The 12,033-nt window shown below is 37.2% G+C and overlaps 2 protein-coding genes across 2 annotated transcripts; one reads left to right on the top strand and one right to left on the bottom strand.

Annotated features, from left to right (window-relative positions):
- The first annotated feature begins 450 nt into the window (after window positions 1-450).
- LOC148960089 (uncharacterized) lies at window positions 451-5,041 on the top strand. The gene is made up of 2 exons (XM_089109067.1): window positions 451-1,671; window positions 2,350-5,041. Exons 1-2 carry the CDS (start codon window positions 1,669-1,671, stop codon window positions 3,181-3,183), a joined length of 837 nt encoding a protein of 278 aa, XP_088965193.1. The 5' UTR covers window positions 451-1,668; the 3' UTR covers window positions 3,184-5,041.
- A 713-nt stretch (window positions 5,042-5,754) lies between these two features.
- Window positions 5,755-11,627, bottom strand: LOC135686825 (uncharacterized). Its single transcript, XM_065203178.2, has 4 exons — window positions 11,380-11,627; window positions 7,517-8,223; window positions 7,041-7,325; window positions 5,755-6,392 (listed from the first exon to the last, which is right to left on the bottom strand). The coding sequence occupies exons 1-4, from the start codon at window positions 11,448-11,450 to the stop codon at window positions 5,947-5,949; spliced, it is 1,509 nt and encodes a 502-aa protein (XP_065059250.2). The 5' UTR covers window positions 11,451-11,627; the 3' UTR covers window positions 5,755-5,946.
- Window positions 11,628-12,033: the final 406 nt, after the last annotated feature.

The following is a 12,033-nucleotide window of genomic DNA, read 5'->3' as shown; positions in this document are numbered from 1 at the left end:
ACAGACGACTTTTCCCAACGGTTTACAAATGCTACAGCCTTCCTCTTACAGCACCTGTGTCTGTGGCTAAAGACGAGCGAACCTTTAGCAAACTTAAGATTGTTAAAAATTTGCTGCGATCAAGGATGAAAGATGAACGATTGAATGATCTCATTCTACTTGCTTGTGAGAAAGACCTAACAGACACTATCCCACTTGATAAAGTATTAAAAGTATGGCATGAAAAAAAATGAGAAGAATTTCAATTAAGTAAATTAGTGTGAAAATAGACTAATTATTGACTTTTTTATTGCGATTGTTGGTTTGTGTTGCTTTTTGAAAATAATATATGTACTTATGTAATATATTCATAAGTACAGTACATCTATACTTGTTTTACAGGAAAAATTTTGCAGGGCAATAGTGTTTACACCCCCCCAAAAAATTAGTGAAGTGACGTCCCTGACTAAATTGAATGCTTACCATACCGCTGTGGTCTTGATCAGAAATTTTTGTAAGGTCAAATGTTTTGGCTTTTAAGTGAGATCGTAGTTTCTGAAGTTCTTTTGTTTTCAGTTCACTGCCAATCCCGAATTTGTCCTTTGTATCTTCCTTTGCTAGCAATCCATGGCAGCGGTGAAACCAGTGTATGGTTGCCGATGCACCCTTCGCAAACATAGACATAAAATGGCTCTGATAGTGGAATAAGAGGACCGTACTGTTATTTAAATAACTTTTACGTTTGAAAAATTTGATGGTTTAGTAGATACATATTTCTTTCTTTCTGTGATACTTAAAACGTAAGTGCTATGTTGGTAAGAAGTAAAGGGGGTATTAATTAAGGCGTTTTTAATACATTTCTGATCGGGCAGAAAGAGGTATTAATACACTGTTTGCTCTTCACCAGCCTCTAAATACAACAAGGCCTTTTTAAGTAGGGAAGCAGTTGGAACTGTTATGTTGTGAAAAAGGGCCTAATCATGTGCTCACATATAATACGTTTTTACTCCATGGCCTCGTGCTCTACAACTAACTCTAAGTACCGTTACGTCATAATGTGTTAATTTATTCAAAACATTACACGAACCACGTCTAAAACAAACCTCTTCAATTTTACAATCAATAGAAAAAACATCATTCAACCACCTCATAACAAATCATGGAAATCGCAAACTGGCATATTTCGTTAAACAATACGTCTAAAAATTGTTTTTATTAGACGGTAGATCCGTTTGTTATGGCCATTGGAATTACGTCATTCAATTTCGGTAGCCCCGTGACAGTTCAGATATTTCGATACAGATCCAGGTCAGAACAATTATCCCGTTCGAAAATTATCACTTGACTATTAAGCAAACAGGTGTGGCGTCCTAAATATGAAAAATGCGTGACTTGCAGTGTTATCGTTGTTAAGTTATTAAAGAATCACACCAGTTTCTCTTTATGGTTGGGGGCGTTCGCTGGGTAAATAGGTTGCAGCTGCGGAGCAGCAGCAAATAGTGCGGGTCATTATCGTTGTTGTTGATTTTAACAGATTTATTGGCTTATATCAATTCGTGATCTGAATAGAGCATAATTTTGCACATTAGAAAATCACACTTATCTAAAAGTATATATAGAGTGTTCGATGTCTTCTGACTTTAATTCTCTTCCAGGTTATTGACGAGAAAGAGTTTATTTATTAAGAAAATGGTAAGTGCTGCTTTATAAATGCATTAAAATTTTTGTTTGTGAGATAAATTTTCTGGAAGCGCTGAGTATTAATGCAGCTATCTGACTTTTGCTACTTTCAATTCCAGGTTGCCTTTTAATATACAAAAGACTTAATTTGAATTCAAAGCTAGTCTCGTCAATCGAAACAGTCTGAAACTCATCTCAAGGCTAGCGCACAAATGTAGGTAGGATTCCATATAAGTTGTCTGATGATTGCATCAAGCGTAAAACTAGGAGTTGCAATATCTTAGAAGCGTCCTGTTCTATACACCAAAAGTGTGTATAGCTCTGCCCACACGATATCGAGCACTTTATGACAGACCAGTAACACAGTAGTCTCCATTTTTGAAAATCTAATTCCTTTGAATGTTAACTTTGTAGATTGCAAGTTTACAATTAGATAACAGCTCGTTACAACTATAGATTTCCATATTATGCAGAAGTTGCATCATATCTTTTTAACTAATTTACGACGGATTTAACTTTTGATCAATAATTTTGCCACCCTTGAAAATTACAAAGCAAATTGGGCTGCATAAGACATTAGATACGCCATATTTTTATTCATCATCACATATTTCAAAATTTTGCTCGTGCCCTTGTGAAACGTGTTATGCATGAAGCCATTTCGATCAACATTTTTAATTTGCATTCTAGATATGCCAGATTTATCTAGTCGTATTCTTGGCTTCAAGCGCATTTCAATGGAGCAGGCAAGACGTGTTACCGGCAGCAGAAGAACTAGATATGCAGACAACCAGAAGTAAAATCGAAGCGATGTTCAACAATTTGGGAGCCACCAACGCCCTGTTGAAGCGTCTTAATGTTTGCTTCAAGCATTTCATCGGGGACTTTCCTAGAGGTGGAAAAGTTCATTGGAAGGAGTTCCAGTCAACATCAGGTGCCCTTCGGTCTAAAATCAATGGTGAAGTGAGTTTGCGCGAATTTTCTGATGTCTATAAGCAGTTTGAAGCATGTGTCTGGGAAGAGTTATTTTTACACAATCACGAGTTTCAAAAACCAGGCCAGTTAGGATTGATAGAAGCAAATAAAGACATCAGAAGCACAGACGCAGATGGAGCCGACAATAGGGAAACTACTGAAGGAAGTGTCAATGGACTTGAAATTTATCGCAAAATGCTTCAACTTCGCCGCTATAGATTGTTCAAAACTAGAAGATCATTTCGGAATGATAATGTCGAATCCGAGGCATTGTCGGCAGGTGGCGCTGAAAGATGGAGGGAAACAGCTCCATACCCCGTAGAAGGGCGTTTTGGTTTTGCTGACCGAAAAAACGTAGAGGACCATGGAGACAGGGTCAAATCACCATCTGGCGAAGAGTTTGCTGCAGCAGAAAGTAACCTTGGTAAGGTTAACTTTCGTCATCTTGTTGGTAATAATGCCATGGACTTTGCCAACAACAGAAAAAATACAGATGAAGGAGCTGAGCAACAGAAGAGGGGATCACAATTGATCCGATTCGGGAAATAAATTGAATTATTTCTCTCTTGAAACTTTGCTACATAGTTGTTAGAGTTATATTTAGGAATAATTATAAAAATTCTAAATGAAATGCTATGAATACATCGTTTTCTCTCCATTGTCAATGGTAGGCAGGGTCAAGCCACCTGCGTAATGTAATGGAGGCTAGCGTAAAAACATGAAAAATGGCTCAGAACCCCCTGTCGTAACAATCGAGTCCCACGTACTGGGTGGTGCCCGGTTCTTTTCCGGTCAACCAATGAGTTGACAGTCATTTAAATGAAGAGCTTAGGCACATGACCTCGAGAGCTAGTTGCTTAGATGTGTTGTAGTATACATAAAGTACCAAAAGTTTCTATTTTCGGTAAAGCAGGGCAACCGAATATTTTCTTACCGAATACTTGAACGCTGGAAAAATCTCGTTTTAAACTGATGGGCTTTCAAAATAACAAAAAATATAATCCTTGATACAGTTTGTGCATTACTATACATCCACAACACATCGATTTTAAGTTTTTTGATCTCCTTCGTCATCAACAAATAAGATATTCAGCTCATTTTCAATATCTTCTTTTTTGCCCTCTACATCCAAGAACTTAAAAGTCTATGGGCTGAGCTGATGCTTCTACTGGCTCTTCATAATTTCTCTCAATCATTTCTTTCTAACGTTCCAGCTGTTTCAGTTTGGATGCCTAAAATTTTAACTCACAATCGATCAGAATTTCTCACCCCCTCCCTTGCGTTTTGCAGTCGAAATCATTGTGAACTCACTGTAAACGCTTCCAATTTTTTTTCTTCCATGGGTTATAGAAAATGATGTAAATAAATTCCAGAAACTTGTATTTTTTTCAATAATTAATAATTCATTATCATTGTTATTATTCATTAAAGCGCCACTGAAATAAAAAGTTTGGATTTTTTTATTGATGTTCTCTGTCAAGTCAGTGCTACTGAATCCGACGACCATAACTTGAGACAGGTATGTCTAATTCGTCGAAGTAATACACCATTCGACTCGTCACGAGAAAATCTTTTGATTGATGTACATTAAATCACATTTTGATGATGTCGGCAAATTATGTTGTGACGTCATTGCTTGAACTCAAAAGCAATATATTGATCATACTGCTCCGGTATAACTGAGATCCAAGAAATGTTGTGTGCTCAAGTCATTGTCTAAATCAAAATAACTAAAAACAATTATCGCAAATCTCAAGTTATGGCCTTAAAAAGATTTTCCAGGTGCCAATTTTATGACGTCATTTCCGGCAAATTCTTATCGAAAATCAAAATGTATCCAGACTCATTTTGTAGAGCGTACTTTAAATAACCAAGTGCAACTTTAAAAACAAGGTCCACTAAGATTTGTCACGGAACCGTATATTCCGACCCAAATGTGTTCTAAATATCACTAGCTATCTAACTACAAGCTCATACGAAATAAGCAAACTTTTGCGTGCAGTTTGTAGCAAGACTTGATTCTAAGGAGCAAATTGATCAAGGGAAGCAATTTATCTATAATAGAACCACACAAATTGCACATTTTTCGGCGCTGTTCCCACTTTCCAACTTACGTTGCCACTGTCAAAGCATCAGTTGCCGCCAAAATCATGCCTTAAAATGTAAAACTACAAATAGCCTTCTGTAAATAGCCAGTCCCTTCTGTAAAACAACAAGGGGATACTTTTCGGCATCTATTTACATGCTATCTTTTTAGCGTATCAAAATACTTATATCTACCAAGTTTCATGCTTGTATCGCGAACAAAAAGTTAAATTATGATCACTGCTTAGAGGTCTGGAGCCTGGTACCCCAGTCTTTAAATAGCATAAGGTGATATTTTTCTGCGTATATTCACATCCTATCTTTTTCTGCATATCAAACTGCCTGTCTTTATCAAGTTTAATGCTTGTTTCACGTTTTACAAAAGCTGAATTGACTCCGCAAATCTTAATGCGTCACTCGTCCCAGCCTCTTTTCGCACGACCTACCCGCAAAAAACCCCCAGAAATCCCTATTTATATGCCCAAGGCGAAAAAACTAATATTGTTTTCGAAATCAGCGGTGATTAGTTTGTCAGAATCAACAATAAAACAATTTCAATTTTTCATTTTAGTGGCACTTTAATGAGATTCCCTCCTCACCTTCTGTACATTTGACCCCTATATTTGGATAACAGATCTAATAGATCGATGCAGTTTTATTTTTTTTCAAACCATTCTGACATGCTCACATCATTAATGAAACATAGTCAAGTGCATGGCCACTTAAGAAGGGTGGTGCCTAAGTCTGAAATGAATGATTCTGAATCTCAAATCTCCAAGGAAAAGATGAAAATGGTTCGAGTTGACGAACATTCGACCTATCTTAGCGTTTCAAGGTGCAAGAAAGAACAGGTTGAGTCAAAGAAAGTTGAAGAGTAGAAAGAGTTGTCTTTTTCTGTTTGTCTTAGTTCTGTTTTTGTGTCAATTCGCTTTTCTGGATTCTCTTTTCTCATAATCGCCCTTTGAATCATCTTAATCCTGCGTCATGTTTTGTGTTGGCAACGGCAGACATAAAAGTTTGATTCATAGTTTCTGCTTTCAAGTCAAGGGGCTACAGTTGTAGATATAAATATGAATCTAACAACGCTTACAATATCAGCTCGTTACATAATATCCAAGCAAAATATTCCTTTATAACAAAAGGCAATACCTGTATAGAGTAAATAGGTTTATCATAGGCCATTTAGAAATGGCAGACCAAGTGTGAAATGATGCTGTATCACCATCATCATTCTTCAAGTGGCCTCATTATACTAATTAATAACTTGTTGTACTCCACAACACTTTTTAGTGACTCAAAGCTGACAGAGGAACCAATAAACCACGTTCTTGATTTTCCTTGCATTTCCAAGATATCCCACAAAGACCCAGCGGCTGCCTCTTCAACTGAGAAATGTGGAAAGTACCGCCAGACGACCTGCCTCGCAATCTTTGCCTCGGTCGCACCTGTTTCGTAAAAGTGAAGCAATGCTTTTTCATGTGGTTTGCAGGGTCTGGTTGGACTATACTGATATGCGAGCTCGAAGCGACTTCCTGATACAGAGCTTTGCTGCAACGGATAAACTCCACCAAGCTCGAATACTCTCTTAGTGTTACGAGACGCCAATACAGACACGCTTCTTTTCTTTATGATGTTGTCGAACCAATAGCCGGTTGCAGTGCTGCTTTCTTTTCCTGGGGATGGATAGGAAAATTTTCTCAATTAGGTACCTTAAACTTTACGACACTAGACATTACCAATTGCCACTACCCATAATGTATCGTTCAATACAATTTTGTCTGTTTACAAAGAGGTAGGATAGCCTTTTTCCTAAGGTTAATCACTCTAGGCAGAGCCTACATAAGCTTGCTATAAAATTTGTGTCAGGTAAGGCTACCCTGGTGTCAATAATGCGTTTCAAAGCATCAGCGTAGGCAAATTCATTGCAGCAGCAAAAATAATTCATCGAAATTCAATTATAGGAGTAAAAGCTCTAGCAGTGACTTTGAAATATGTTACGCCCGTGTTACAAAAACACTACATTTGAATAAAAGATGGCATTTAAAATGAAAAAACTGCATGATAACTCAGCTGAAAGAGACGAACCGAATATCTAGCCTGTGCTCCAGACCCCTACTTTCAAGTTAGGGGTCTGGAACACAGGCTACCGAGTATCGTGCTTTCTTTTAAGTTTCACGTATCTTTTTGGTGAAGTAATAATGTCGTTTGCTAATTTTGAATTAGATGTAAACTTATGAGCAAAAGTAGCATATCGTTGCAAACCCCCATCAAATGTAAAGCAAAGGAATGTAAGATAAAGGAAAACGAAATTAATACCATACCTCCTTTTAAACCAACCAAAGATGACACCAAATAGTCGGGTGACAATTTAAAGAACAAATTTATTTCCAGTTTTGTAGGTTTATCTAGCACTCGCAAACTGCGCGTTGCTTCTCCGCTCCATATCAGAAAATCGTGGCTGTAGCAGGCTTCAGCATCACACACCTGCACCCCATACCTACTTCGTTTGATAGTTTGTATGTTCGAATTCAGCCTGATGTTCAGAGCATTAACTTTTGCAACTTTTTCCCACAAGTGCTGGAATCCAGTTCGCAACATGAATGTACCTATACAAAAATTATCATATTCATCATCCTAGAAATTATTCATCATCATTATTATGTTTTTACTCTGACAAGCAAATGGATTTCAGTACGTTATTTTTATGGCTATTGTGCAACCTTCATGCTTTACAGTATCTGTCTAGTTGTCGCAAAGCACGCCTGTTGCGCAAGAGCCTTTCTCTAAGTATACTCACGTGGTGTAGTGTCTCCACTCATAATTTCTTTGAAGCTTTGCATAAGAAAGGGTGTGTTCCAAATAAGACCGTATACTGCACTAATTTCATCGAGGTAGCCATAACCTTGAAGGGTATGTGATACAAGCAACAGAGGCAGAAGCCCTCTTAGGTCATGTCTTTCTAAAAACTGCAAGAAGGTGCATTTTAGGTTCCTCATCACCTCGGGCTTGGGCCTTGGCATTAACTCAAATTCATACATGGGAAAAAGGCTTTTGTGAAGTGATACGTATTCGTCAATCTTTTGGAAAAGTTTAAACAGTGCTTCTTTAACACTGTTAGTATTGAAATATTTCATGGTTTCTTTCACTACGTAATGACCATACGATGTGGCATTTGCAGCACCATCCAACCATACGTCGCCAAACTGCCTTGGAACAAGCTCTCCAGGCGCGTATTCTTCGATTATCTTCATGATATTATTCTCATAGCCAGGGCCAATACAGCACGATCCAAGCTCTTGCACTGTCCCTTCTGCGTCCCTTATTGTCATTGATTTGCCCCCAATTCGGTCATTTTTCTCATATATCACAATGTTTGTGAAGCCTTTATTTTTCAACATTGTCGCCATGTGGATACCTGAAGCACCCGCTCCAACAATTGCAATGCGATCAGATAAACTCATTGGGCCATTTATAAAGAGGGGCTCTTCATTCTTCGTCATGTATCTAAGAATTAAGAACATCAAGAATGTCAAATAATTCTAATTATCTTCAAAAACTATCTGTATTGTCTTTCAAAAACTATATTGAATTAAAATGTCTTCAATAAATTTCACAGTTTATTGATAATCCGAGTCCTTCAGATTTGTTCATCTGCATGTTTTCTAAATCTTATGTCATTGCCAATTGTCAAAATCTTATGTGATACTAACTTGGCATTTGTGAGGGAGATATAATGTCTAACCATAGTTCTTATAAACAACAGCGGTGCAAGTATGCTTCTTTGAGGTACACCAAGCCTTTTCTTTATGAAAGCTACAATGTCTGCCATAAGTCTTGGAACACTAACGTCAGTTTGCAAGGTCAAAATCAATCATCCTCTCTCCCCCAAGGAACAATTTTGATTTACTATGAAACGGGCTAGGATTTTCGGAAGCACTTTCTTTTGCGTTTCTCTTAAGATATTTCTCTGCAATTGTTCTAGAGGGTAGGGGGCGAAAATAGAAATTTTTCTTTCGGGAAAGGAATGAAAGATATTAAATGCAACGCAAATTGGTAGGCATTGTAAATTATCAAAGATCATGTCCAGTCATGTTTAAGGATTAATGTGGAGTCTACTTGGGTAATACAACAAATGCCACTTGTTGAGACTTGCATGTAAATACAGATAAATTTGAGTTTCATGTAAATACGCAGAAATAATCTACAAATAATGAAAAGACTTGCCATGCATGATAAGGCAAAAAATCAATAACTTTGACAGATTTGTGTTAATTTCGTTACTGATTTTCTTTTGTTAGTTCTTCAATAATATTTCAATCGAACATCAATTGCATGTTGTTTGCGTTGTAAAATTGTACGGTTTTAGGTTATTGTTAGCATCTCGGTGAACGGTTTTTAGCAACACCTCAGTCTTGCATTTTATCTGTCCTTTCCAAATTCTTATGCTCAGAAAGCAAAGTGATGTCATTATGTTTAAAAATGCAAGCAAACAAAGACTTAGCTAACTAAAGCAGGAACAGCAACAGCTTTTGAGGAACAATGTCTCGACATCGTAATGTTGATGAACGATAAAGATAATACAAACCATTTTCACGCAGTTTTACTAAAATAATGCTTGTATTTTAGTTTTTATGGCATTATAAAGTTTGAAAACTTAGAAGGGATTTGACCGCAAATCCTTCTGGGTGAAACCCACTCCCCCTCTAGTTTTTTATCAAGCTTAAATCCTTTGCATGGCTTTTAAGTTTATGTCGTCATAAAATCAATGTTATCATTAAAACTTGCAAATAGAATAACACTCTGTTCTTTAATGTGAATTCGAAATCAAACATTTTAAACAAAGAAATTCGAAGTATAATTCAAAACGAGGTCATAAGAAAAATTGATGTGTTACATACGAGTAGATTTAGGGTTATGGTTATGTAGCTCATTTTTAATGTAGGGGGAAATTGTTGTGTATCACAATTCGCTAACAAACTTGCTTTAACTAGTAGGAGGTATTGATAATAGATCGCCTCCTTCTGAAAAGTCTTAGAAAAACTATATAATTATTAGCGTAAACTTATTACTAGGTTAAAATATCTTAGCTTCTTGTCGCATTCGTTTCGTTTGTTTGAACTGTTTCGGTTATAAAATTGTTTTATACGTAGTTACTATGTTTTATCCATGCTTTTGCTGATGCTATTCTTGTTTGTGATTCCAATTCCATATCATGTGATTCCATATCATGTGCTGCCTGTCTGAGACCAAAGTCAACCATTTACAGCGTCTTCAGGACATGGTTCGCACACTAATTGAAAGTTCCAGATAAAAATACGGATGGTTGTGTCACTGGATCACTGTCTATATGTTATGTCCTAACAGTCTCCATGAAAAATTCATCTCCAGGGACACCCAAAACCGGCATGATGGCACGGGCCATCGGAGCACGGGCCCCAGACCTTTTCCCCCTAACCCCTCTCTCGACGCCCCCTCTCTCGACGCCCCCTCTTGACGCTCCCTCTTGACGCCCCTGTTTACGCCTTGTTGCTTCTTCTTGTCTTTGCTTCGAGTTATAGGGGTGAACGATTTCGGAAGCTGTTCTATTTAAGCATTCGAAGTCTCAGTTTAAATTCATATCTATAACTCGTTTTAATTCAGTAAATCATTTTCTATATTATTGCAATGTATTAATTTTGGATGTGTAAGCATGGCCTTCTCGAGACAAGAAGATGTAACGAAAATAAAATACTCTCAACCAATACAACAGCTCACCCAGAAAGGTCACCCTTTTTTCTCCCCCCCTTTTTTCTTCCCCCAACGTCTGTCACTAGAGTTTAAGCATGACTCCTCCCCTCTCTAATTCTTCTCAATAAATTATTATCAGTGTTTTTTTGAGAACCGCCGAATTTTCTATCCTAAGCGGTTTAGTATTTTTTTGAATTTTACTCTGGGAGATGCTTTTAGCCCTTCTATAATTCCTATTATAGGTATAATTCCTAAAACATTTCTTTCGCGTTGGACCCAACCATGGTGGGTCCTCCTACATCGCTAAATTTGATTCTTAGCCCACAAAGTTCAATTTCGTGGTCCCTTTCCTGTAATGTGGCTGAAAAAATATGCCGTGATATGTAAGCTTTATTAAAAAGCAAATTCAAAAGAAGGGGCCAGTCATTATATATGGTGATGAGTGGGGCGGAAGATATTTTTGGAAGAGTGAAATGCTGCCCCCTCTAAATCCTGGAAACCCTTTTCACCCCCCCCAAACCCCCAAGATCGTTGGCCTAGTTATGCTCACAAAACTCAGTGGTTCTTTTGTTCTGCTTTAAAAATGGCATGTTGAAGGTAGTTGCATCAGTAAAGCATGTCTCGACGAGAAAACTAACTCAGAAGACACTTAGAAAACATGTTGATTTTTGGAGGAGAAGTCCATGCAGTTTCTTTAGGTACCAATATAACCGCTCACAAGTTAAAAGTTCGAATAAAATTAACCATGCTCTTTCTCGATTCGTGTGAATATCTTGTCAATGCTTCTTATGTTTCCATCAATCCTTACACCTTATAAAAAACCTTTAAATTTTTTTAACAAATTTTCCTTTGACGATTATGAGCTGTTTTAGTTAAATAAAAAAATTATACTGAAAATCAGTGTAAAACAAAATAGTTTGTTAAGCTACTTACGAGCTAAATGATGTTCCTTCAGCCTTTGAAAAGAGCATGAAGAGCTGAACTAGTACTACCAATTTCGCCATTTCACCAATTTAAGCAGCAACCTCACTCCAATTTTTTTCGTTCAAACTGTGTCGGCTTGTCGGTATGGATGCCAAAAGATTCCTGCTTCGGACAGAATGTTGTGATTGAGAAAGGCAATAGGGCAGATTTATATCTCGATGACCCGTTAGTCAACCGTTCACGACAACAAAAAGCTTTGTGGTACATTTACCATTGGAATTTTAACAATAGCCTATTGTCTAATGTAGCCAATGGGAATTCAAGTGACCTCCGAAATTTACCGGGCAGTACCTTATTTTGCACTGGTGACGCAACAACGAGGATTTAATTTCCCATTGTAAACAATCAGTCAAATTACTTTAAAAATCTACTGCGGAATGGAGTGATCCTTTCATTCGCATTTACAGCTGTTTTCCGAATAAACTTTCTTAGAAGAAGTGCAAACATCGCGGCGATTATTAACCTTAGTTTACTCAATAATCTACAAATTTCACTGATATGCATCTTCTTATTTAAATAGAAATTGAACTAATACATGCTTTCTAATTTCCCATTTCGTGTCACAATAGACCTTGGTTAAACTAATAAAAATGTTCTGGTATA

The sequence above is a fragment of the Rhopilema esculentum genome, chromosome 6 (genome assembly GCF_057945365.1).
Source record: "Rhopilema esculentum isolate cy_ngs chromosome 6, ASM5794536v1, whole genome shotgun sequence".
Taxonomy (NCBI): Eukaryota; Metazoa; Cnidaria; class Scyphozoa; order Rhizostomeae; family Rhizostomatidae; genus Rhopilema; species Rhopilema esculentum.
This window is presented reverse-complemented; position numbering and strand designations above follow the sequence as displayed.